Raw genomic sequence first — 25,064 nt, 5'->3', positions numbered from 1 at the left:
ATACTGATTATACATCTAGAAGACTTATGGTTGATCCTCTGGGTCGACTTCGTGGATCCAGTGGTTACCGATAACTGGAATCTTGGTGTAGAAAGTCTTTTGGAATAAAGGCCAGTTTTCAGTAAAGGTAGCAACACCAGCACCTGCTGCTACGCCCCAGAATGCAAGGACAGGAATGTAAGAGACGATGTTCTTAATGTGGAAACCACCAAGGGTAGCTGCGTGTTTTAAAACAGGACCAGAAACGTACTATATTGAAAAAAAATGGGTATGTAAATGTTAGTATTCCATTTAGAGTAAGATAGGAATGTTGACCATGATACGTACTGCCATTATGTTATAGTTGTTTATGTGTTTGAGTAGCGTGCTTGATTCTTACCTTCTATCCTTCCTGCTCAACAAATGGCGTATTTTACTTCTTCCATACCAACTCCTTAAAAAACTCGAAATTAACGTTACGTAAGCGAGAATGTCAAAGTCACGTGAACGGGTTTGCTTTTTATGTATTTTGATTGGCTCAAATTGTTAAGTTAAAATTCCGACGCGTCGCCGCGGGATTGCCTCTTGCAGGAACCCAAGCCGCGGCTAGAATTTTTGGGAAGGCTCAGTAATGTAGGAAAACCGGTCGCCGGATAGAAAACTGCTTTGGGAATACATCTCAAAGAGATAAGAACGATATAGAGACGGGATGTTTTTTATTTCCTTGTTTTCGATATAAAAACAACTTGTTTTCTTCACTAGTAGTCATTTAGAACAAAGTATTAAAGTGCTGGACACGTTGATTTTTAACCACAAATTTCAGATGCCAACTAAAATACAGGAACCTTATTTTCAAGGATCTATAGATACCCTCTGTTACCGTAAAATTAAATACACAGGTTACTATGGCACTTTCGTGCATACTCCCCAGCTCGGAAAGCTGGAAGTTTTGAATAGAACATTGGTTGGAGTTGATACAAATGGCACGATTGATTTTATAATACCTATCAACTCGGAAGATGCAGATATTAAGGAGCTGATTTTGAAACACTCATCTATTAAGGGGTTGAATGAGAATGATGTCGAAATTGTGGATATATTCAACGAAGAAACACGCTTTTTCTTTCCGGGTTTTATAGATACACACATACACGCTCCCCAATTTCCCAACAATGGTATTTTTGGGAACTCAACATTACTTGATTGGTTAGAAACTTATACATTCCCCCTAGAATCTTCATGCAAAGATTTGAATATAGCCAGAGAAATTTATACACAATGTGTCAGGAGAACCCTAGGCTATGGGACTACAACGGCGTCATATTATGCAACAATTCATGCAAAAGCCACGAGCTTGTTATCTGATATTGCACTTATTCACGGCCAGCGTGCATTTATTGGGAAAGTTTGTATGAACCGTTTTGCACCTCATGATTATATAGAGACGGAAGATGAATGCAAAGCTTCAACACTCCAAGTGATTGATTATATAGAAAGGAGGAATCCTAAGGGAGATTTGATAAAGCCTGTTTTAACACCCAGGTTTGCCCCTTCTTGCACCGAAGAAATGATGCGGTGGTTAGGTAGTGTAAGAGATAAAGGCGACTATCATTGTCAAACCCATTTAAGTGAAAATAACAATGAAATTCAGTGGGTTCAAGAACTGTTCCCCAAATATGACAATTATACAGACGTGTATTATAAAAACGGATTGTTAAGCACCAAAACAACATTAGCCCATTGCATTCATTTATCTGATGATGAATTACTGATTTTGCAGAAAACCGGTTCTGGTGTCTCACATTGCCCAACTTCGAATTCTTCAATCACTTCAGGTGAGGCCAGAGTAAGATGGCTGCTGGACAATCAAATTAACGTTAGTTTAGGTACTGATTGTTCAGGTGGGTTTACTCCCTCAATTTTGGAAGTTGCTAAACATGCATTGTTGGTTTCGAGACATCTAGTAATGAAAACTAAAAATGATGCTGAAAAATTAACTCCTGCAGAGGTTTTATACCTGGCAACAATGGGTGGTGCTGAAGTATTGAAAATTAATGATAAAGTTGGTTGTTTTAAGAAAGGGCTAAAATTTGATGCACAACTAATCAATCTGAATGCTAAAAATTCTAATATTGATATCTTCCACTTCCAAAAGCCGAAATGGGGTCAATTCGAAACAGCTGAGTCAATGAACAAGTTTATCAATTTGATTGACAAGTGGCTATTTAATGGAGATGATAGAAACATCGAAACTGTTTACGTTAATGGTCGTACAGTTATAAATAATGTATAACGTTATACGTGTAGGGGATAGTACTAGTAACAACAGTTGGAAAACCTAATGGAAGCACAAACTATATAGAAGTGGTAGATTTCCATATTTCGCTTGCCAATTTGCAATTAGATCAGGTATGTCATCCTCCCAGCATTCTGGATGTGAATCATCCAAATCCGAATTAGCTACTGATTTGCGGTATAAATCATTCAGAGAATTGGCCAATTCTAGAATGGCACGTCCACCAATTTGTGCATTTTCATGATCATCTCTGATTTCGACATTGAAAACGTGAACCTTTCTACTAGTTTCATCTGGATTAAAGTAATTTCTTGTAAGGAAATCTTCAACAACATTATCAAAACATCTTTCTTCACATGTGATCACTATTTCAAAATCTAGCTCACCCTTGAACCCCTCGTGTTCCTCTTCTGGTAGTTTTTGTGGAGGTTGGTTATAATATGGCCAACGCTCTGGTGCCTTCTTTATCTGCATATTACGTACAGTCATATCTAAAACTCCATTATTTTTATGTACTTTAATACCTTGTGATTCAAGAACTTTCATGATCTCAGTGTACGGCGTTCCAAACTGGAATACGTTTGGCTTATTGATTGATGGCCCAGGTAATCTAACAGCAGATCCTGTACCATACGATCGAACCGTATAACCTGCATTTTTTAAAACTTTATGGGCTTCCATAGAACGGTTGTTGTTCGATGCACAGACAGTACAGAAACGTAAATTAAGTGGGTTCTCCATGATGATATGATTCGTATCTACAGTTAATATGGAATAGGAAACCTATATGAGGTTATTATTGAAGGGAAATACAAACAGTGGAACAATTGCCACCAGTCCATTGCATCAGTTGTGGAACTTCATCACCAACTTTGTCTTTCGAAATTTTTTTTCAACAAGGAACTAAATGGGAGAAACCAAAACACCTGGCGCGCGTTATAGAAGCTTCTGATAGCAGGATAAATGCAAATTGGTTAAAAAATGTTAGTTGCCTTTGACGCCGTAGTTTAGAATAAAACGACGTAATGGAAGCAGAAAAGGCGATGATGTTTCAACTACAAACAGACGTGATTCTCCGACGGTTAGATTTCTTTGTTCTTGTTTTATTGGCGTTTCTGGGGTGTACACAAGCCGAAACAAAGAACGAAAGTTGTACCTCAAATTCTACCCTCACAACTGGCATAGTCGCTAAACTCAATGAGCCAACGTTAAACATTACGGAAAGTGCTTTAGGAGGGAGCTTTTTTGATGGGATGCAAGAGACTACGGAAGGAAATAGAGAACTAAATGCAGTCGGCCTAAACTTTCGCAGTTTTGAAGAATGGAAAAAAGATAAGCTAGATCATGATCAAAAGGAATCAAGTAGACTCAACTATGATCAACTTACAAACATTTCATCAAAGAATAACGGCACTACAGATATAAATTCTGATCTAACAATTGAGGGCATCCAGAGTCAGCGGTATAAAAAGAGGGAGAGTAGTTTACATCATGATGGATTGTCTACAACCAATGATGAAATAGGTGAAGACATGATGATTCAATTGGAAATGTTTACAGGAAAGAACGAAGAACAAGGCAAATTGTATAAGGGCAGATATAACTACGCGTCCATTGATTGTGCTGCAACGATTGTCAAAACTAATAACGAAGCAAAAGGAGCCAACTCAATATTAGTTGACAATAAAGATTCTTATCTACTAAACGAATGCAGATCAAAGAACAAGCATGTTGTAATTGAACTATGTGAAGATATATTGGTAGATGAAGTATCAATTGGTAACTTTGAATTCTACTCTAGTGTTTTTAAAGATATAAAAATTTCGGTTAGTGATCGATTTCCGGCACCTCAATGGATGATACTTGGTGAATTTCAAGCTGAAAATATTAAGAAGTTACAAACATTTAAGATTGAAAATCCGATTATATGGGCAAAATTTCTGAAAGTCGAGTTTTTAACCCATTACGGGGATCAGTTTTATTGTCCCGTTTCTACAGTTCAAGTACACGGTAAAACCATGATAGAACAGTTTAAGGAGGAAAATCCGGATGAAGAAATTGCGACTTTAGAATCATCTATGATAGAGGAAGAACTTCATAGCTTGTCAACAGCTGACCCACTGCTTGAGAAAAACACTAGCACTTTTTTGGAGATGAAGGATCAAAGTGAAATTTCCTCAATGTTCAACTTTCTACCTTTCCCTGATACGATGAATTCATTATGCTTTGACGCCAATCTGACTACTACCGATGTGGATTGTTCCACTTTGAAATATTTGAAATTAGATCAGTTTTTGATTGAGCACGAGAATAAGCGATCTGATGAACAATGTCTCGCTGAACCCGAAGTAGGTACTTTGAATAGAACCAATGATCAGGAGAATATTACCTACCAAGCGTCCCAGCAATACTCAATAACACCTAAATCCCAGCCTCAAGACTCAATTTACAAGAATATTGTTAAAAGATTAAGCTTGCTTGAGTCTAATGCGACTCTTTCATTGTTATACATTGAAGAGCAATCCAAATTGTTGTCTTCTGCATTTATGGATTTGGAAAAGCAGCAATCCCACAAATTTCAACAAATCTTATCACAATTCAACACTACAATTAGATCACAAATGGAAATATATGAAAAGCTAAGTATAGATGTGTACAAGAGTTTTTCAGGATTATTCGAGTATCAGCAACAGAAGTTTGAGTCCACAAATCTTGAAATAATTGAGAAAATACAGGAAATAGAAAAATCAGTGACACTCTATAAACACTTGACAATAACATGTGTTGTCTTGATTATTGTTTTGATTTTCTACATTCTACTATCAAAGGATTTATACCTTGACGAAGCCTATATTGCAGACGCATCATTTGTTCCGTCCCCCAATTTATCACCGACTACATCACCCACAGTTTCACGCAGTACTTCGGTGTATAATATGAAAAGAAAAATCCCACATTTTTCTGAAAAAGGTAGTGCCAATGAGCAGTTAGGCACACATAACCAAGATTCAAACACAAATATTGTGCCAAAGCTAGCACTGAAGTTACGTGAAGGCAACTCACAAGAATATACATCAGCTTTAAACCCAATACCAACACCATCTTCATCATTAGTAGCTGTTCCAACATCTACGTCGGTAACACCTACGTCGTCTTCTACATCTATAGTGTTAAGGTACAGAAGCTCGTTATTAGATACTTTCTCTAAATCATGGTCACCTTCGAAGAAGAAGCATATTCAATCACAAAGCAGATATTCAAACCGTACGCTGATATCCACCAACGATATACAAACACCGGAAACATCTAGATCGACATCACCAATCCCAGTAATGGAGAGGATTGGTGCAAAAAATACAACGGTGAATAACAAAGTCGCTGACCAAGACAGAGGTATTCACAGTGCCTTTGAGGATGAGGATGTAAACCGTACGTCGGAACCTGGGGATTTTGAGTTAGTTGTCGATGATCAATAGTGGTATTGATGAGTCACAGAATGATATAAGTATAATCCTGTATAGTGCAATCAGTTTCCTTTTCGTGTTTTGGTTTCATATTGTTATTGGTTTGATTTTTTTTTTCCGCTTCAAATCACCCCACAAAGTTAGGTATCTAGTTGAAAAAGGCAGTTATTTTTCAGGATCGGTTTCGCTAATGCAAAGTTGGCTTAGAATATACAAAGAATTATTATAAACCAGGTAAAAGAGGGAAAAAGAAAATGTGAATAGAAATTAAATATAAGTAAAGAAGCGTAAACTAAGGTATCGAAATTGTTGATTTGATATTCATGAAAAAAATAACTGTCTATAATTTGCTGAATCGCAACAATATACTATTTGGTGGGTTTGAGATTTGATTGTTTTCTATGTTTTAGTAAATATATTGTATCATATGAGATTTGATTTCAAATCACTGTTTAAAGCGGAATCAGAGTAATAGGAAGTAGCAGAGGAAATCGATGAAAATGATGAGAAGTTCGAAGGGGATTCGCAAGATGTACCAAAAATCGAATCTCCAGATGAAGTGATTGAAATGTTTCTATGTACTTTCGGTAATAAAAATGAGCAATTCTCATTGAACGACAGGAGTAAGTTAGTCAATTCAAATGATGTATGACTAAATGAATATGCCATGTTCGTCATATCATTATTAACCGGCTCTTCGATATCTTGGTCAATTAAAGATTGGTCAACTTGATGAAGGTTATTTTCTTGTATGAATCTTTTAACGACCGTCATAACTCCCAATGAAGTATACTTTTCAATCAAAACATTTGAAGGGTCTAACATTGATTTGAATAAGTTTAGGGAGATCATGCGGATTTCATTTAATGACTCATGCCCATCAAACCCATTAATAAAGGGCCCGTTACTGAAATTATTTTGGTTTTCCTTAACTGCAGCCTCATAAAAGAAAGACTCATCTTCATCTTCTGTTAAATCATCTTCTTTGTAAGTGAACAAATTACTCGACTTCTTCTCAAAAGATTCAATTAGTTGAGAAATATAATTGGTACCAACATCCATATTAAGTATAGAACAGGACATTAGGAAGCAAGTAATCCCAATTGCAGAAGTCGAAAACTTTAAGTAATTTCTATCATAAAGAGATAACTCACACAAAAACCTCGAGACGGCCAAAATGGCCGAGACGGTTGGTGTATTACCCTTATATAGCTGTATTGGTTGATTCAATTGTTCCTTTCCATCAGGGTCACTTGACTTGACCGCCAGTTGCAATATATCTTCTAAAGTAGTATGACCAATAGACCAATTTAAGGTACTTAAAATATGAATCTCCATTTCTCTAAACATCGAGTCGTCATAGACATTTGAACACATTGTATTTAATTCCTTAACTGTTGGAACTCTCGATTTCTTATCTTCGTATTTTGATGCAATCCACAAGGCAGTACAGCCAATCAATTGATAATGTTGTTTAAATGCAATTCTTTTTGCGCAATATCTGTCAATTATATTCCAGCATAAGAATAGTGTTTGCGGTTTCAGTTTTAAGGAGGAATGCATCTGAATAATGAAATTAACTAAATAAGGTCTCATATACCATTTAACTTCAGGCTGTAGATCAATCATTGACGGGTTAACCGAAGATTCCTTCTCAAGGACCCTCAGATGTTGGGTGATTGTACCCATATATTCATTAACGATTATCCTATTCTGGTAATTTTCCACTGATTCCAATCTACTTGAATATGATTTAGAAACTGGTCTTCTTGGTGGACCATACGATTTTCTAGTGTGGAAGGTTTGCATTTCTTTTGTTAAAGGTATTGCAATTGGTAGGGGTATCTCTGAGTTTTTTTAAGAGTGGATATAGAACTGAAGGTAAGAGGTAATTGTGATAAATAGAATCAAGCAAGCAATTGGAGAATTGAAAAGAGGCCTAGGTTCATAAACTGAAATAATGAGAATTGAAATGGAAAAAAATATTGGAACGTAAAATAAAATAAGCTAAATTTGATATACTGAAGTGAAGGAAATTTCAATTGAATCTAATGAGCAAAGGTAGAGATGGTTTTAACACTTGCAGAGAGAACGTGAAAGGAAATGAAAGAAAAAGAGGAAGGAGAAGAGTAAGAAGACAACAACAAGAGCAGCACAACAGATTGCTGAATGAGAGGGCAGAAAACGGAGGATACCCTTTGGTAGTTATATGAACAGGAGAGATGCCAGAGATCGCAATGTAAAACAGATAAAGCAATTTAATATAGGAGAGGCCAGAGGACAATGGCAGTAGACCTACACCCAAGTGCCACGATCCTGACCTGCCTACCTGCATGAATCCTAATTTTCACCTTAACAGATTCATTTGGTGAAAAATCGTGTTAGGAAAGCTTACGCACTAGCGCGTATTGCACCGTTTTCCCCGTCCTCTGGCGACCCCTTCCAGAACGCGCAATTAGCGTCCTCTTTGACCGAAAACAGACAAACGTAAATACCAACGCGCTGCTTAATGAGCCAAGAAGGTTAAAAATGATTTAGAACGCGCTTCGCGCGACAGACACGCTATTGCCGACACACGTATTCCTAGAAGAGGAAGGAGAAAGGGGGAGGGAAATGACGAAAGTGAGAGGGAGAGCGAGAGGAGGGGGGGAAATGGGGAAGGCACAAAAGACTGGACTCAGAGGGGCTCCATTTGCCAAGCCATTATTTTCGTCTTGTACCGTGTGGGTCTAGCTTTGAATTTAAATTTGGTTACATGTATCAACATTTGGGCGTAATCCAGACTTCTTTGTGAGTGACATCAGTTACAACCCTGACAAACTTCTAATACACGTTACTAAATTGTACAAACGATTAGGTAATCAACACATCAGTAATTTCACCTTCGAACTCATAATTTACCCGTTTTAGTATTGGGTCTATTTTATTTTCCAGTTCTGAATCTCCCCCCCAGAAATTAGACTTTCAGGGCGCATTTAAGATTTTTACGTAACATCGCATCTATGCAGATCCTTTGTCTCTATTATAAGGACGAACCAGCCCTCGCAGACAAACTGGGTCATATGAGTAGAATGTATTTTGATTTAAACACGGTTTCTTGCTAACAGACTTTCAAAACAATAACAATAATGGAGGGGAGGAGGGGGGCTGCAAGAAGGTGAAAAAGAGGAGAGATGTACGTTAAGTACTCATTGGCTGCTTAACCTCAAAAGTTTATCAGTCTAGCGGGTCACATTCATGCATGGAAGGAAAAAAGTCGCGTTTAGGTACTCGAAGAAACCTCTATTTTTAGGATATTAATTACCGTTTATGGAATGTTTGACTGGTTCCTGGACTAAAATAATTATCATTTCCATTGCAATGCTACATTGTGTCGATGTGTATAAACATAAACATCAGACCATACGTTCAGCTACCCAACAAGCTTTGTGGCTGTTTTGCAACAGCGACGGGTCAACGGTTTTCGGTGAAAATCGAAAAATTTCAAAGTTCACTGAATGCCTACCCCAAAACACGTGTATACCTCAAAAGTCAGCTCTATAGGATATATATACTTAAGATGTTTTCAATTATCCACATGTGGAAATGAAAAAGCTCTCGCACCAGTTATACGTAGTCTCGGATGTTACTTTTCTTATTATTTTTTGTGTGTTATTATTATCGTTGTTTTTTTTCCTCACACATACATCTTGGATGTCATTTAAAGCAGCTTGCCTCAAATTGGTGACAATATAGTTTTCAAGTAAGTATTTGATGCTTATTTTTCTCGTACGAAAACCAAAAAAATATAAACGCTTGTGCATGCTATTCATGCGCAACTTCCCTCATCTGAAAACAAATGAATTACTGCCTATTTTGAGTAGGCCAGGTTATTGTTCATCCTACAGGTTCATGAACATCGTATAAGTATACTTGCAACACGACTTGCTCATGCTTTACCACTCTGAACCGACGCTTCTGTGAAGACAAATGCCAACTCATTCTGCTTCATTGAAATACACTACTGCAGTCGACTTGAAGGGGGCATATTACCTCATGGATCGGCCTACAAAGAAAGCTTAGTATGTTACTGTTTGCTTGTCGGTATATTTTTTCATCCTACAGAAGACCCGTAGCAGAGTTCTTGCTGAAGTTCCTGATGTAATCTATAGCAGTTTCTGACCAGCACACACATACTCAAAAATCAACTTTTTTCGGCAACAAAGATGCAAACATCGAGTGCTAAGACTTGTATTACGGTATTAAGATGATCTGCGCTCGGAAAGATTCGTGTGTAATTTGTTATCCATAAAAATTCCAAATCTCTTGTACTAATAGCCGTGGTGTATTCTTTTGCCTTGCACGTGATATCGCGCAGGCGCGTAGTCCGAATTACCTCTTTGGGGTGAGACGGTGATCCTAATCAATAAACATGTTTGCGTACGCAGGACCAGCTGGGCAAGTACCGATATATCCGATCTTCCCAAATAACTTGCCAATCAGAGGCCCAAGAGCGGAGATTTCGGTGTCTTTACAGTGTCGATCAGTTGCAAACTATTCTACTTGCTCCACATAATTTGGCGATTACCATGTAATTACAGGGTTATACACATTCCAGATACTGAACTCAACAAAATATGGGCTGGAATATGTCAAAGCTGTATTCCAAGTAGTGTGTAGACTTGTTATGTATTTTCTTTGTGATAGGAGAATAAGAAATTAGAGGCAACAGAGAATGTGGATAAGTAAATAGGATGTATTCAAGAGTATAAGAGATACTCATCATTTCGTGCCAGTTCACATCATCCCCTAAATTGGAAATATGCAACTTACTTTTTTTCCACAACTCATTGTTTTCTCTAGTTGCAATTTTAGAGAGTTAAGGGTCTGCTTTCCTGAAGAGAACTATTTGACTCCCCCAGTTCCTTTCGACAACATGTGTGTCTCTTTCTTAGAGTAACATCTTTTTAGCCACAATATTCTGCCCCGAGATGTCCAATAAGAGTTCAGATTCTGAGAGATATGATACATACGAAATTAGGGAACAGGATCGTTGGTTACCAATTGCCAATGTTGATAGAGTGATGAGAAATTGTCTACCAAAAAACACGAAAATTTCCAAAGAGACAAGAGAATGTATGCAAGAATGTGTTTCCGAATTCATCTTGTTTGTAACATCTCAAGCTGCTGAAAAATGTTTAATTGAAAAAAGGAAAACCTTAAATGGTGAAGACATATTGTATGCTTTGTATTCCCTAGGCTTTGAAAATTATGCAGAAGTCCTGAGGATTTACCTTGCAAAATATAGAATCTTTGAGTTGGATGAAGTAGAAAAAAGGAGAAAAAAATACCTGGCTAGAAAGGAACGTTTACAAAAAGAGAAAAAAGAAAATAAATACTCAAGCATGGATGGGGGTGATGATGATGATGATGATGATGATGATGATGACGTCTATGAAGAAGCTGGAAAGATCAACCACGCAAAATTTAACCGGCCTTCACTATCTAATATCTTAAATGATGACCCACAAATATTCCCTTTAGAGCCTACCGACGAAATGTTTTGGTCAATCAATAACTCCTCATCAGATTACGGAGACGACCAAGATATTATGATGAATTCATCATAAAATGAATTGCATCTCCTTCCCATCCCTTTTTCTTCTTTTTTTCTTTCATTTACTTGCTTGCTGTTTTGGCTTAATTTTCTGAAATCTACTCACCACACTAGGAAAAAACCCATAAAAAGTAGAAAGACTTATAAAGATGGTATGCTATATTTGGTTTTGAAATTTGCAATAGCAGAAGAATGTGCTAAAATTATTGCAATTGAGAACATGTGTATGCGTGAATTGAAAGAAGAACAGTTAGTGATAAAATAATATGACTCCATATTAATTTAATCAATTTATTTTGATATTCAAATTCAGTGGATAAGCTTGGGTAACATTTTTTTGACTTTTTAGATTAATCATTTTACACTGATAAATGTAATCAGGTTCTCACAATCAGCTAACATTAGCGTTAGGCAACAGAAAAATCACTATCTTGGATTTGCCAAATTTGGTAATGGTTATATTACGGCTATCGGTGCAATTTATAAGAATGTTGATTCTAATTATGATATGGAGCTGAAAAACAGAAAACTTATTATGTACTTTATTAATGTACACTTACAAGGTATATCAGCTACGAGTGTTGGCAAATCTTCAATATCTCAAGTCTATAAGAATTATCAACTATTAGAATAACTTTTTAAAAGAAAGAACATATGGGAGTAAAATAGGTTTTGATTAGGGTATCACAGGTGTCAGTGGCTAAGAATACTTCATTCTAATAATTTTTATTAACTACGGAGAAATCGATCAATTTCTGAGATACGCATCCAAAGGTGGAGGATTTGGCACCAAGTAAAATTATAGTTGCCGTTATTTCTGGGAATGATATAATTTTTGCTTCACAATAGAGTCTTAATGAGAATATTGCGGTTGGTGCAGTGAGATAGATACAGGCACAAGTGTAACATTTCTCTAAAACGCACACTTTTTCAATTTTTATATAGGTGGAGGAAGCATAAAGACGATAGAAATGAAGTTAGGGTCTTTTTGGTTATATTCTTGCAATAGTCAGTTTTGATCAGTTGTAGGTATAATCCTAGTAATTTAATTTGTGATATACGGTAGAGAATGACGGAACCAGGTCTCCAACAACGTCTGGATAGGTAATAGACAGTTTGAAATCATAATACTCATTACGATAGAGCCAATGAAATTACTTGACAAGGTGAAAGGCACGATTTGGCTACTATAGTTTTATGACTATATGGGGATATTTTACTTAAAAAATTTATAATGATAGCTAAAAAAGTTAATAATAATCAATCTAAAGGCAAACCTGCAATTCGTTTTCTACATATTGGGCATTTTTGAAGGGGAGAGCCCTTTATCCACTCGCCAATGCAATCACTATGGAAATAATGGTTACACTTTAATTTTAAACTGATCTCACCTTCTTGATAATCCGATCTACAGATTGCACAAATTTCACCATCATCGGTATCAAGAATATACTGTGGGTCAAGAATTAGATCTCGAGTTTTCCAATCCATACCTACAATCATAATATCCCCCCAAGGGAAAGGTTTAAGATATTTTTCCAATTTAGGAGGATTATAATAATCAAAAGATTCCAGCACTAAATTTTTCAAATTTAAATAGACATCGGTCAAATCATTCAAATCATTGGAGAGATAGGATTCTAATGTATGTGAGATTTGTGTGAGATTAGTCAATATAGGATCATCATTTGGGAAAACATGGGCCAACTGGATCATCTCCCACCTATACGGTGAAGTGTCAGTGAAAGTAATAGGGGATAATTGGAAACGAGGTCCTTTATAGGGCTCAAGCTTTTCTGTGAGAGGGTTCATTTTGAGCTGGTAGTAAGATTCCGTTTCAATTTGTTTGACTAGGCAGTTGAAGAATTCAAAGATATTATCTGTACTGTTTTGAAATATTATTTGAGTTTGTGAGTGTGTATTATTGTATTTTGAATCTGGATCATGGAGGCAAGTAATGCCGACAATTAATACGGGTACACATTGAGTTGATGTTGGATTCATTCTAAACGTTTCGAGGAAATGCATAACTCTGTTACTTGACAGTTGATTATGGAATATTTTATGAAGGTAAAATTTGCATGTTATTTCAACTAAAAGATTAGATAATGAACATTGATCTTCAGACATTAATGCCAGTGCATTATCATGTTGAAAAAGCTGAAAGCTTGAAAAGTAAAATCCCTTCCAAGCCGGGGAACAAATGGCGTAGTTCCAATAAGGTTTACCAAGAATGTCTCTTACGTTTCCTGAGATCAAGTAGTAAAGAGCAATTGATATAGCAGTGATGTCTGAGACTAGAAGATATGGCAAGGAGTGGATTATATCGAATGCCTTAAATTCATTTGTCAGAAAAGGTTCCTTAGAAGCCAACAGGTTGGTAGTTTGATCAGTTTCTAAGAGGGAGTTTTCATTTCCACTAGAGGTGGCACCATTTATTGATAGTGGATTACAATGGAAAAAATCATTGGACTCGTCCAATGAATGGAAAGGCAGAGGAGGTGTGTTAGGTCTAAAAGGAAGTGATATTAGGGATGCACTATTTGGGAGGTTTCCAAGAGGGATCTTTTGCTTTACAAACACTTTTTTTAAGAATGTCAGTAATTTCTTTTTGACAGGGACTCTCGGACGTGTTACTACGGTACAAAAAGGCATGCTATGTCTCTGCAATGTGGAGAAAAAGAAGAAGAAAAAGAAGAAGAAGAAGAACAACAAGAAGGAGCAAGATAAGGGAACTTTACTTACACTGTTAGGCCGTTCAAAATAACCTGAAACGAATCTGAGGGAGTTGTACCGTCTCGAGCACCGCATATAAAATTCATGCTGCTCCCCTGTCTGCCATTGCAACGATCCGCGTATTCCTCCCACTCCCTACGGACAACGCTCGCACACAATAGAGAAAAAAAAATGCCCCTTGAAATCCTGCTAGACGCCGTCCCCGTTCTCACTGTCGAGACCGTCATGTCTCAGGGTATCACCAGTACAATCACCAGTACAACCACAATCACAATAACAACCACAGAAACGATGAACTTGAATAAGTGGACGACCCTTAGTAGAAGTAGAACTGGATTCTCATATAGTACGTTGTTTAGTGTGCAAACATTGCCTAGTGTGTACGCTTCTCGAAACACCCCCCACATTTCTGCTCCCTCAATCCCTACTGGACTTACAGTGTCCCTCTGGGAACGTGCTACCGACAGAAATGACTTCGAGGGGTCCCAATCGCTCCCCATTCTCGCCACCACCTCTATCTTTATTGTCCTCCTTGCAGCCCTTGCGACTCTCCATTTACTGAAATGCGCCATTCTGAAATTGAGGGAATTTCACAAGGCCTCCCAGAGGTAGCACTGCATCTTCGTGATGTACGCTGTGAACTGTATATCGGATGTTACTCGCTACAGTAGACATAGGGCTCATCTCCGCTAAGACCCGCCAAGAGCCTTTGTTGTTAATTTGCCAATTATATGAGTGTCTCTAAATTCGGCTCTACGGACACCATTGGTGAAACTCATTCCCAATGTTTTCAGACCAGTATTCACATGTGCGAATTTGGTAATAGCATAATTGTATATATGAACTTATATATTTAACGAATTAGGGTAAACAAACAATAGATCAACAACAGTAGGGACAGTCGTAATCGCTGTATTGTCCATTTATGGTACCGGCCGCTCCAGCCACACAAATGGGCCATCATGAAAGAATCGACGCGTCTCGCACAGAGAAAACCGTCTTAAAGAAAAGACAACAATTTTTTTTTTTTTTTAAAAAAAAAGGTGTTTCAGATTGCCGCACTTCGCTCCAACGGTTCACAGACAGAAACACCAATGTGGGTCCGTTAAGTGGATATATACTTTTTTAATGTCTTGCAACATTGCTTCTTTCTATTTTTACTACACCCTCTCCCACATCTTTCTCTATTGTCTGGTGAAACTTTAAAAAAAAATAATACCGTTCGCATCATAGTCGTCCCCTCTTCTGCTTTCCTCCTTTCATCATCCCACTCCGGTAACTAGCCTAAATATAAACCACCCAACTTTAGTCACTCCTTTCTAAACAAACGAAAAAAAAAGAGAAAAAGAGAAAAAAAAAAGAGAATGCCCTTCAGAGTCTTTTCGAAAAATAAAGACAAGGACTCAAGATCGAAATCTTCCACTGAATCAAACTCACCAACATCTGCATATTTCCCACAACCAAACTTGGCGTCTCAAAAGAGTCGTAAATTATCAATGTCTTCTAATTCTCCAACTCTTTTAACTCCCGAATCAACAGGGAAATTGGCTCCTGAATTGACTCCAATTGTCTCCCTCTTGTCTGCACAGTCGCATAGGAAATATATAGAAGGCGTCTTTATGTTGTTGAAAGATTTGGATTCAGACGGGAATCCGGCCGAACGTAAATGGTTGGAAGTTTATGGTATTATGATTGGCAATGAGTTGGCTTATTGGGATTCTCAACAGCTGGATTCCAAGGATTCAAATGCTATGGGCGATTCAAAACCCTCATATTTGAACTTCTCCGATGGTACTCTTAAACCATGTTTAACATTACCATCGTCTAATAATACTATAGAAAATGTGATTGTTTTATCAACAACTTTGAAAAATCGGTTTTTATTGCAATTTTCCTCAAGAGATAAGTTTCTAAATTGGTGTACTGCCTTTAGATTATCTTCCTTTGAATACACATCTCTTCAAGAAGCTTATACTGCCTCTCTTTTAAGTGCCCGTGGCTCTTTATTGTCAGATATAAGAGTGATATTATCAGAAACTAAATTCAATCATGAAGACTGGACTAGTGTTCGATTTGGTTCAGGTATGCCCTGGAAGAGATATTTTGCAGTTATTGAACCTGGTAAATTTACTCGTAAAGGTCCCAAGAATGGAGCAATTTATTTTTATGATAATGAGAAAAAGAGCAAAAAGTCCCTAATGGCTAAAATAACCAATATTACATCAGTTTATGCACTATACCCAAGAAATTATACAGTTATCGATCATTCTACGTTGATCAAGTTGGACGGGTCAATTCAATTCGATCAAAAGGATTCCTCTAAATCTTGTTCTATTTTTTTAATGCCCGAGCAACATACTTCTGTTCCTGGCTATGATACTTTAATCCGTTTCATTATTCCATTGATGGATTCGTTCCACTTGTATGGCCGACCAAAGAAACTTAACGCCGATAAAAGGGATACAAGTTCATTGCTATTTGGTTTACCCGTATTACCAAATGTTCATTATTTGGAACTTGAAGATTTGGATCCTATCATTAAGGATATTACTTCTATTGACTGGGATCAAAATAGTTGGAATATCAAGATAAAACAAATTCTGAAGGGGAAGATGGATAAAGGTTACAATGGTTGTGGTTCCCAAAATGGCATACAAGGAGTCACCGATTTATTGGCAGCCTCAAATGAACTGGCCGATGGTAAGACTAAATTTTTGGTAAATAAACCAGAAGTTCATAAATATTTGGAGAGTTCTTCAAGTCTTAAAAATTTTAATTCTAGTGGTGAGTCGATAGATTTACTTTCAAAGAAAATCAGTCATTCAAACAATTCAAAACGTTCAAATGAATTGAATAGCTCTCCACTGCGAAATGTCACTAAAACACCAATCGAAAATACCACCACAACCATGCCAAAAAATTCACCCTCTCCTCACCCTGTTAATATTTATACAAAATACTCTCAAATCCCAGATAACCGTGATGTTAATCAACAATTCAACAGGTTGGATATTGACTCGAATGACCGATCTATAGATGGGAACAGGAAAACGACGGAAGGTGAAAATTCAGGATTAGACGATTTGTATCCCTCTAATGTTTATGATGATTACGAAGATGATGATGACGATGATGACGATGATGATGACGATGATGGGAGCGAAGAGAGTGAGCTTCATTTCAACAAACCTTCAAACCATACTTCACCATTAGATCAGCGCGTCTTTTCCCCATTCACTGATTTCAACAATAGCTTTCGTGATGCACTTAAGCTGGACAACCAACAAAGTCATCGAATAAAACCATTAGAATATCAAAATGATGCAGCTGGCTCGCATCTGATGGTAAAGAAACAACGGTCGCCAGATGGTAATCGTAGTCTGGCACAAAATGAGAGAGCCAACCAACGTGCACCATCTGACCGTATACCTCCGCAGAAAGTTTCATATAATTACCAAGATACTTTAGATTTGCCACCTGTTAACCCATACAAACCATTGCCATCGTCATCACCATCCACCCCATTGGATCAGCAATACCCACCATCCAACCCGGTATTAAACTTTAAAAATCCATCTCGCCCAATGAGGGAACCTATATTTAAAGTAGATAGTCCACTTGAAACAAACCTGAAGAAGATGCCGTTTTCTCAGCCGCAAACAATTCAAAACCAAGGTGGCAGCTATCAATACACGAACTCACCAGAGCTGAAACCACCACATTCGTATTCCGGAAAGAAAAATAATGAAAATATAGTTCCTCAAGTAATCAAACAATCTAGTTCAAACCCACTAAACTCACCGAGCCTTTCGATAGGTAAATACGGTCCAATGAAACTGCCATCCCCACAGCTGAATTCTCATCCCCAGTTCCAACAACATTCTGAATTCATGCCTGATACACAATTTCAGTCTCAACCAGCGCAACCACATATACAACCCCAGCAGATACATCAGCATCAGTACCAGCACAAACTACAGCCTCAACAACCTAACCATCATCATCCAAATCCGTTGCCACCATCACAACAACAACAACCGTACATGAATCAACAAATGGCCCGTAATCAAAATCAAGGTGGATACCAACCGCAGGGACATCCAGGGTACATCCATCCAGTACAGTATAAGCAACAGCATCAACAACCACCGATGGGATATCCAGCAAACCAGGGCCCACCACCGATGGGATATCCAGCAAACCAGGGCCCACCACCGATGGGATATCCAGCAAACCAGGGCCCACCACTGATGGGATATCCAGCAAACCAGGGCCCACCACCGATGGGATATCGAGCAGACCAGGGTTTACCACCAATGTCAGCAAACGCCCATAAAAACCATAGGCCAAAACGTTTACCACCTCCTACAATGCAGCAACCAGCTGGAGGAAAATCATTCAAACACGATCCTTACGCCTTGACCAAACAATCCAAATAGGAACTGTACGGTCAAGTATTTGTATTATAGAACTGTATAGTAGTTTTACTCGGTTAAATGACTAACAAACAATAATAGGTACGTACATATTTATATATATGTATATATATATCTTCTACTTAAAAATAAAGAAATAAATGACTGCGAAATGTGGCATTGCATTCTTGACTTGGTCATCATTGAATATTTACCTCTTTGTCTTCCTCAATGGTATTAATTCCTTCTGTTTTATGCAATTCAGATGCACTGATTGATGGAATCTTGATTGAAAACCCCTTGATTAAGGAGTATTCATGTCCAATTTCTCCACCGATGGCATTGATCGCCTTCTTGAAGTTTTCAACAGCAGCGTTCTCTTTTAGGGTGACAATATATGTCTTGAAGTCTGGATTGGTCATTTTTGTTTAGTTGTGTTGTAGGATCACGGGGACAGAGGAATAGGACAAGAAAAGAATGTATTGATAGCGGGGAAAAATGAGAGTGGCTGCGTGATAAGAACCTTTGCGAAGATATTCGCCCTCATTGTACCTAATCAAATTTATGTGCATAGCCCGCTCCGGTAAATTCAGACACGGTTGTTATTTTCAAGTATACAAAAATAGAACATCAGGGGTTACTTAGCTATAGAAGCGGATTTGGATGCCGAAGAAGAACCTGTGGCGACGGATGCAGAGGCTAGTGGTGTATGGGAGGAAGCAGAAACAGATGCAGGGTTTGAGATTTGTTGATCTTGTTTAGGTTCCCCATCTAGATCACCCACTATTTTAAGGACTTTTCTGATTTGCCCGATTTCTGGATCAGGATCGTTTTCTACAGACATAAGCAAACTTGAAAGTAGTTTATCATCAATATTTTCAGGATCAGTATTGATGCAGAGCGCAATGATTCTCTTGAACTGATTCTCAAGTTCACTGTTGTTGAGTCTTCTATTATTCATTTTATCCAGCAAGTTTTTGTTATTCTTTTCATACGCACGGATTCTTGCATCAAGCACAACCGACGGTGGGATACGTTCCTTCAATTTTTCCATTTTCTCAGTAGTTATTTTTTCCTTGAATAGAGGGAGAATGTCGTCAACTTTAATTGAATTTAGTTCCTCTAATATGTCAAAACTAGACAAGCATGCTTCATTTGCTTCACCATCACCATCACCATCACCATCACCATCAACACTTACTTTGGATATATCCATTCCATCCTTTTTTATTCGACTCAATTTCTCCTTTAAAAGCTGCTCAACAATCGCCTCTACATCTTCATACATTTCAGGAATGGTAAATGGTTGATCAGGATCAAAAGCTCCCACAATATCATTTTGGTTAATATCAACATTCAAGTCTTTTATCTGTTCTGCAAACTTAGCCTCCTCCTCATCTATGGCCTTCTCGAGGTTGTCGATTTTATTGGTGATTTTGGATATCTTATGAACCGTTTTCTGCAACTCATCATACTGTTTTCTTTTCTGAGATAGAACCAAAGTTTTGTCTCTTAGAACAGGATTTAATTTCTCAATTTGTTGCGATTTCTGCTCAATTTCTTGTTTGAAATCCTTCCCTAAATTGGTAATAAATGTTTGTATGGTATCCAATAGCTGTAGACTGTTGGAAAGTTCCTTAAATTCTGAACCAGTTTTTTTACTAGTGGTAACTTTTTCAAATTTGGTTTTATGTTTGCCTTCTTCGTTATCGTTGTTACTGTCAGTAATACTCTTACCGTTGATACTGATAGCAATATTACTCATCTTACCGCTTTCAATTTGTGAATCAGCGATAGTCCTGGTAATATCTCTCCCACTGGATATCCTAGACTTATTAATATCAATACCTAAATCATCCGGCTTGACACCGACTTTGTTGGGTTTGTAGGGATCAGCTCCAATATCTAACAACTGCGAGACAATATACTTATGACCTGCCAAGGTCGCATAGTTAAGACATGTGTTACCATATTTGTCTGATTTATTGACAATTTCGTCCAGGAAATATTTCAATGTAAGTGAAGGATCGTTGCTGAATTGGGAACCTTTCTTGACCACCCATTCAAGCAACGTTTCAAGATAATATTTGGACGAATCATATCTGCCCTTCAACCCACTGGTTAATGCAATATGATGCAAAATAGTCCTACCTCTGTTATCTATTAATTTAATAGTTGGATAAAGTAAATCTAATAATTCATCAAAACACGCCAATTCGTAACAGTTTGTAGCATAAACAACTCTATTTAACGCGGTTTGCCCATCGTTATCCCCCCTAAACCGATTTGCTCCATTCTCGAGTAGTTCTCGAACTAGCTTGACTTTGCCAAGCGTAGCTGCCAAGTGTAATGCCGTCTGTCCATTATCATCAATTGGCACGTCCACATTTAATTGGCTTTTCTCAATAAGAGTGATTGGCTCGCCACCCTGATTTCTGATATTCTCATCTCTACTTAGAAAAGATTCCTGGTTAACTATGACGTCCTCTAATGTGACTTCTTTTTGATAGGGTAAAAATAATGAGGATATAATAACCTTGGAATTTTCATCAATAATGAGTTTTTCTGATTTAGATTCATTATTGTCTTCAATGATAAGGGGTTGTAGTGTGTGTGGCGAAGTTTCATTACCTGTTGCCAAGTCATGAGTAAATATAGGTAATTTGAATGGTGTGCCCTTTTTTTTTGGACTCTCAAAAACGTTATTATGATCACCGGTAGTAATATTCAATTTGTCATCTTTGGTGGTATTGCCCAAGCTATTACCCCCAGTTTTCTGGTTATCTCCTGCATCACTTTCTTCATCGCTTGTGATTTTCTGAGTAGATATTATTGGAGACTCAGTAATAGTAGTTTCTTGTGTCAATTTCTTAGGAGGAATATCGGGAGACTTCATTAAATCTTCATGTTCAGTTTTTTGCGTAAACTGGCTAGGGACGTCATTGATCATAGGTTGGTTGGCGTTGGAATGGTCCATAATAGTGGTGCTATTTTCTATAGTTGTCTCTTCATTCATGCTATGCTCAGTAGGCGCCACAGAGCTGTCCATGGTTGTTATTTCCGGATTTCGCCAAGGAAGAGACACGTGCCTTGGGTGGGCTTTTTGCTTGGGGTATCCTAATTTGTTGATGCGATTTGTGGTCGTGTATTAAATTTGTTTGGTGCGCTTTTTTGAGAACTTGATAACCTCAGCGGGAGAGCTACAACTTTACTCGACTTGTTTTCGTTTTGCAGAGTACTATCAGCAACTAATGGGCGATATACCAACCCTAGAAAATGTCCCAGCAGAGGCAGAAAAGACAATTGGACCATTCATAAAAAGAGGACGGGAAGTTGCAACGGCACAACCTCTAATATCGTATTACTGTTATCTTTACGCCGCACAACTCATTTTGGAAAGTAAATTACATACGCAATATACCTCGGTTGCAGAATATATAGAGGTGCTTTTGGATACAATTGAGACGAATAGAAAAAGTCTGGAAGAAGGAGCACCTAAGTTGGCTGAAATTCTCTTGGATAAGGAAAAGTCCTTTAAGTTAGTACTTGGATTTACACTGTCAATTTTTAATAAATGTGCCTCTGAAATAGATCAGCATATGTGTTCCAAGAAGACAGTCCAAGGTTTTATGGCCTTTTTGAACTTTATTGAAATTCTAAAGTTGTGGCCTGAAATATATGAAACCAAAAAAGACGAGCTCCAAAAACAAATCAAATACGCAAAGTACCACTCAAACCGAGTTTTGAAGTCACTTAAGAATGGTGAAGATCCAAATGACTACGTCACAGAAAACGACAAGGAGATGCTAGACCAGCTTTTACAAGAACAATTTGAGGGGACGCAAGATGGTGTGCAAGAAAGTCCAACTGATGAAATAGCACCAACCCTCCCTGAACCACCTTCCAATGCTCCCAATAACGACATCGTATTACCGACTGCACCGGTTTTGATAAAAAACCATAAAAATAGCCTTGGGTTACCAGCAGTTCCAAACGAATCTTTGTCAATACAACCAGCGTCGCCGGACTCAACAAGGGTCTCGCATATTCCTCAATTACCACCTAAACCCCCAAAAGCATCATCTGATGATGAATCTCCCGATATTTCAAAGATTTCTATTAAACGAACACCAGGAAAAAGCCAATTAGCTAAAGATGGAAAAGTAATGTCTAGGGAAGAGGTCGAAGAATTATGGACTAAGGAAGACATTATTTCTAGTGCACAAAAGAAAGCCAAATATGCTATTTCTGCTTTGAATTACGAAGACATTGAAACTGCAATTAAAGAGTTGCAAGAAGCACTTAAACTACTAAAAGGTGAGTAACTAAGCTCTTAAAGTCTATAAAGTATAAATCTAGTATTGTATAACTGTGCGTTTAAAATATGCTTATTAATCGTTCCAGGTCCGATCAACTCGTTCATAATTGCTGCCATTTTCAATGTCATGTTTACTTTCATTAATGTTAGCTTCATTGGCTGAGTTTTTTGGCTCTAGGTGATCATTAGTTGTAGGGGACTCACCAGGTAATATGCTGCTTCCATTTTCCGGATTGATCGCCGTGTTTTCACGTGATTGCGGTCCTGGAAATACAACATACGGGGACGGAAAGCTACCAGAAATACGCGTGCAATGAGCAAATGCAGTGAATGGTTGTTGATTTTGATGAGTTGCCGCTAGTTGGGATGCAAAATATGGCTGTGAAGGTGTAGTTGTTCCTAACTGAGACGGTGGGTTTTGATGTTGGTATTTCAGAAACCCTGCTTCTAAACCCGATCCCGACCTCGGTTTATACTGTGCTATATTGGAATGAGGAGGCGATGGTTGTGAATAGCCTGTCTGTTGATATGTATTTATGCTATTAGTTGATCCCGAAGAGAATGATGATGATGTTGCTGTCCTCGTAGGCCGTGTAGGGTTGTGTAATTTAACAAGAGGTTGCACACTTGGTAGCGATGTTTGGTATGTTAGTGGTTGATAAGAGGCGGTAGTAGGTTGACCCAAAGTTGAATTTACTGAAAGCTTTCTTTCCCCTTCACTGTTGTCAGTGTTCTTGCTATTGTTCTCAAACTCTAATCTTTGAGTATAGCTTTTCAATTTTGTGTCTCTTGCAGCATCTTCATTTCTTTGATTCTCATATTCAGCCTTTTCAATTTTATCATTTCCACTATTTTTGATTCCACTTAATTCATTGGAAGCATCATCTTGCTGTAGTAAAGTTTTGCGACGTTGTTGCAATATTGGAGAAATTGCCATTTGTGAGGGTTGGGGTTGGAGTTGCGCTTGCGGCTGTGGCTGTGATTGATGATGATAATATGGTAGTTGTGAAGATGAGTAAACAGCAGGAGCAATCCGATTTAGTGGCACTCCATAAAGCTGCCTATCAGGTGCATATAATGAGGAAGAGTGATTACTTCCAAATGTGCTGTTCCTTGGCATTTGTTTTGAAGGAAAGCTTTCATTTGTGTTTTGCTCTTGTACTTGATGTTCAGTTGGACCGTTCCTTATAAAAGGGAGCGTATATTCTGGTTGCTTTTGATCTTGAAATGATTGATGAACAGACTGTGGATGGTTTAGTGGAGCAATTGGTTGTTGATAGTATACTGGGACGATAGCGGATGCTGACGGATCAAATACCATTCCCTGAGGAGGCAGTGTTTGGTAGAAAGAAGCAGCTTCTGAAGAAGGGTCTACATTTTCAGTATATTGGAACTGATTGGTAACCCTAGGAAGGGGTACGATAGGTGCTCTGTGTAGTTCTGAAGTAGATGTATTGTTTTGAGGCATTTGAACTTGTGGTGGTTGGTGGTAAGGTTGAGAAAAATAATGAAATTGGTGATGAGGAGGCTGCTGTGGAGAAGGATGTTGAGGTTGAGAATACAGGTGATTACTTTGTAAGTCACGTCTTAAAGGGCCATGAATGACGTTCGTGGTACTGGTAGTAGACACTGGATCGTGAACTTCATGCTTTGAGATGCCGTGCTTGGGGTCACCCAGGGATACACCTGTTGATCTAAATGGTGGAGCATCCGGGTCGGAGCTCATAAACAAAGCAATGGCTTCCTCCTCTGCTTTCATTCTAGCAATGGTTGATCGGTTTAGACTACCGGGTGGCCTCCCTGGTTTCCTCTTTGGTCCTTTCTTCTTGGTACTCTTCATGTTGCGTTTGGCTACCTTTGAAGTTGAATTTGCCTCAAAATCTCTACTGACGTCAGTTTTAACATGTGTGTCACCCGATAAATTGGGATTATCGTGCGTAAATCTTCTTGAATCACCGTCTGGATTATCAGACGATGATAGATCAGATGTATCCTTCCTTGTATCAGAGACGTCTTCCATTCTGCCTCTATTATTAGTAACCATTAGTTTTCCACTGTTTCTCTGATTTTGATTTTGATAAAACCGGTAAGCTTGATGTACGTCAGCAGAAAAAACGGCAATGTAAAAAAGTGGAAAAAAAAAAAGTATTTAAGTTCTGTAGATGTTATGTTTGCTGTAATCAAGAGAATGCTGATTTGAGATGGGAAGGCAGGATCCCCGTGTTGCAAGGAAGTAAACAACTGTGGACCACTGGTGAAC

At 38.0% G+C, this 25,064-nt stretch overlaps 12 protein-coding genes across 12 annotated transcripts; 5 read left to right on the top strand and 7 right to left on the bottom strand.

Annotated features, from left to right (window-relative positions):
• Positions 1–24: 24 nt before the first annotated feature.
• Positions 25–333, bottom strand: C5L36_0A02170 (uncharacterized protein; the record flags this gene model as incomplete). The annotated part of the gene is made up of 2 exons (XM_029463230.1): positions 25–249; positions 328–333. The coding sequence occupies 2 exons, from the start codon at positions 331–333 to the stop codon at positions 25–27; spliced, it is 231 nt and encodes a 76-aa protein (XP_029319090.1).
• Positions 334–802: 469 nt separating this feature from the next.
• On the top strand, positions 803–2,272 carry C5L36_0A02160 (uncharacterized protein; the record flags this gene model as incomplete). Its single annotated transcript, XM_029463229.1, has 1 exon — positions 803–2,272. One exon carries the CDS (start codon positions 803–805, stop codon positions 2,270–2,272), a length of 1,470 nt encoding a protein of 489 aa, XP_029319089.1.
• Positions 2,273–2,317: 45 nt separating this feature from the next.
• Positions 2,318–3,016, bottom strand: C5L36_0A02150 (uncharacterized protein; the record flags this gene model as incomplete). Its single annotated transcript, XM_029463228.1, has 1 exon — positions 2,318–3,016. One exon carries the CDS (start codon positions 3,014–3,016, stop codon positions 2,318–2,320), a length of 699 nt encoding a protein of 232 aa, XP_029319088.1.
• Positions 3,017–3,300: 284 nt separating this feature from the next.
• On the top strand, positions 3,301–5,751 carry C5L36_0A02140 (uncharacterized protein; the record flags this gene model as incomplete). Its single annotated transcript, XM_029463227.1, has 1 exon — positions 3,301–5,751. The coding sequence occupies one exon, from the start codon at positions 3,301–3,303 to the stop codon at positions 5,749–5,751; it is 2,451 nt and encodes an 816-aa protein (XP_029319087.1).
• A 411-nt stretch (positions 5,752–6,162) lies between these two features.
• C5L36_0A02130 (uncharacterized protein) lies at positions 6,163–7,548 on the bottom strand (the record flags this gene model as incomplete). Its single annotated transcript, XM_029463226.1, has 1 exon — positions 6,163–7,548. One exon carries the CDS (start codon positions 7,546–7,548, stop codon positions 6,163–6,165), a length of 1,386 nt encoding a protein of 461 aa, XP_029319086.1.
• A 3,161-nt stretch (positions 7,549–10,709) lies between these two features.
• Positions 10,710–11,348, top strand: C5L36_0A02125 (uncharacterized protein; the record flags this gene model as incomplete). The annotated part of the gene is made up of 1 exon (XM_029463225.1): positions 10,710–11,348. The coding sequence occupies one exon, from the start codon at positions 10,710–10,712 to the stop codon at positions 11,346–11,348; it is 639 nt and encodes a 212-aa protein (XP_029319085.1).
• Positions 11,349–12,595: 1,247 nt separating this feature from the next.
• Positions 12,596–14,146, bottom strand: C5L36_0A02120 (uncharacterized protein; the record flags this gene model as incomplete). Its single annotated transcript, XM_029463224.1, has 1 exon — positions 12,596–14,146. One exon carries the CDS (start codon positions 14,144–14,146, stop codon positions 12,596–12,598), a length of 1,551 nt encoding a protein of 516 aa, XP_029319084.1.
• A 1,289-nt stretch (positions 14,147–15,435) lies between these two features.
• Positions 15,436–18,510, top strand: C5L36_0A02110 (uncharacterized protein; the record flags this gene model as incomplete). Its single annotated transcript, XM_029463223.1, has 1 exon — positions 15,436–18,510. The coding sequence occupies one exon, from the start codon at positions 15,436–15,438 to the stop codon at positions 18,508–18,510; it is 3,075 nt and encodes a 1,024-aa protein (XP_029319083.1).
• Positions 18,511–18,686: 176 nt separating this feature from the next.
• Positions 18,687–18,908, bottom strand: C5L36_0A02100 (uncharacterized protein; the record flags this gene model as incomplete). Its single annotated transcript, XM_029463222.1, has 1 exon — positions 18,687–18,908. One exon carries the CDS (start codon positions 18,906–18,908, stop codon positions 18,687–18,689), a length of 222 nt encoding a protein of 73 aa, XP_029319082.1.
• A 215-nt stretch (positions 18,909–19,123) lies between these two features.
• C5L36_0A02090 (uncharacterized protein) lies at positions 19,124–21,535 on the bottom strand (the record flags this gene model as incomplete). The annotated part of the gene is made up of 1 exon (XM_029463221.1): positions 19,124–21,535. The coding sequence occupies one exon, from the start codon at positions 21,533–21,535 to the stop codon at positions 19,124–19,126; it is 2,412 nt and encodes an 803-aa protein (XP_029319081.1).
• A 202-nt stretch (positions 21,536–21,737) lies between these two features.
• On the top strand, positions 21,738–22,811 carry C5L36_0A02080 (uncharacterized protein; the record flags this gene model as incomplete). Its single annotated transcript, XM_029463220.1, has 1 exon — positions 21,738–22,811. One exon carries the CDS (start codon positions 21,738–21,740, stop codon positions 22,809–22,811), a length of 1,074 nt encoding a protein of 357 aa, XP_029319080.1.
• Positions 22,812–22,877: 66 nt separating this feature from the next.
• On the bottom strand, positions 22,878–24,848 carry C5L36_0A02070 (uncharacterized protein; the record flags this gene model as incomplete). The annotated part of the gene is made up of 1 exon (XM_029463219.1): positions 22,878–24,848. One exon carries the CDS (start codon positions 24,846–24,848, stop codon positions 22,878–22,880), a length of 1,971 nt encoding a protein of 656 aa, XP_029319079.1.
• Between the last annotated feature and the right edge of the window lie 216 nt (positions 24,849–25,064).

The sequence above is a fragment of the Pichia kudriavzevii genome, chromosome 1, assembly GCF_003054445.1.
Source record: "Pichia kudriavzevii chromosome 1, complete sequence".
Lineage (NCBI taxonomy): Eukaryota > Fungi > Ascomycota > Pichiomycetes > Pichiales > Pichiaceae > Pichia > Pichia kudriavzevii.
The sequence above is the reverse complement of the archived record's forward strand: the minus strand, read 5'-3'. Positions and strand labels throughout refer to the sequence as shown.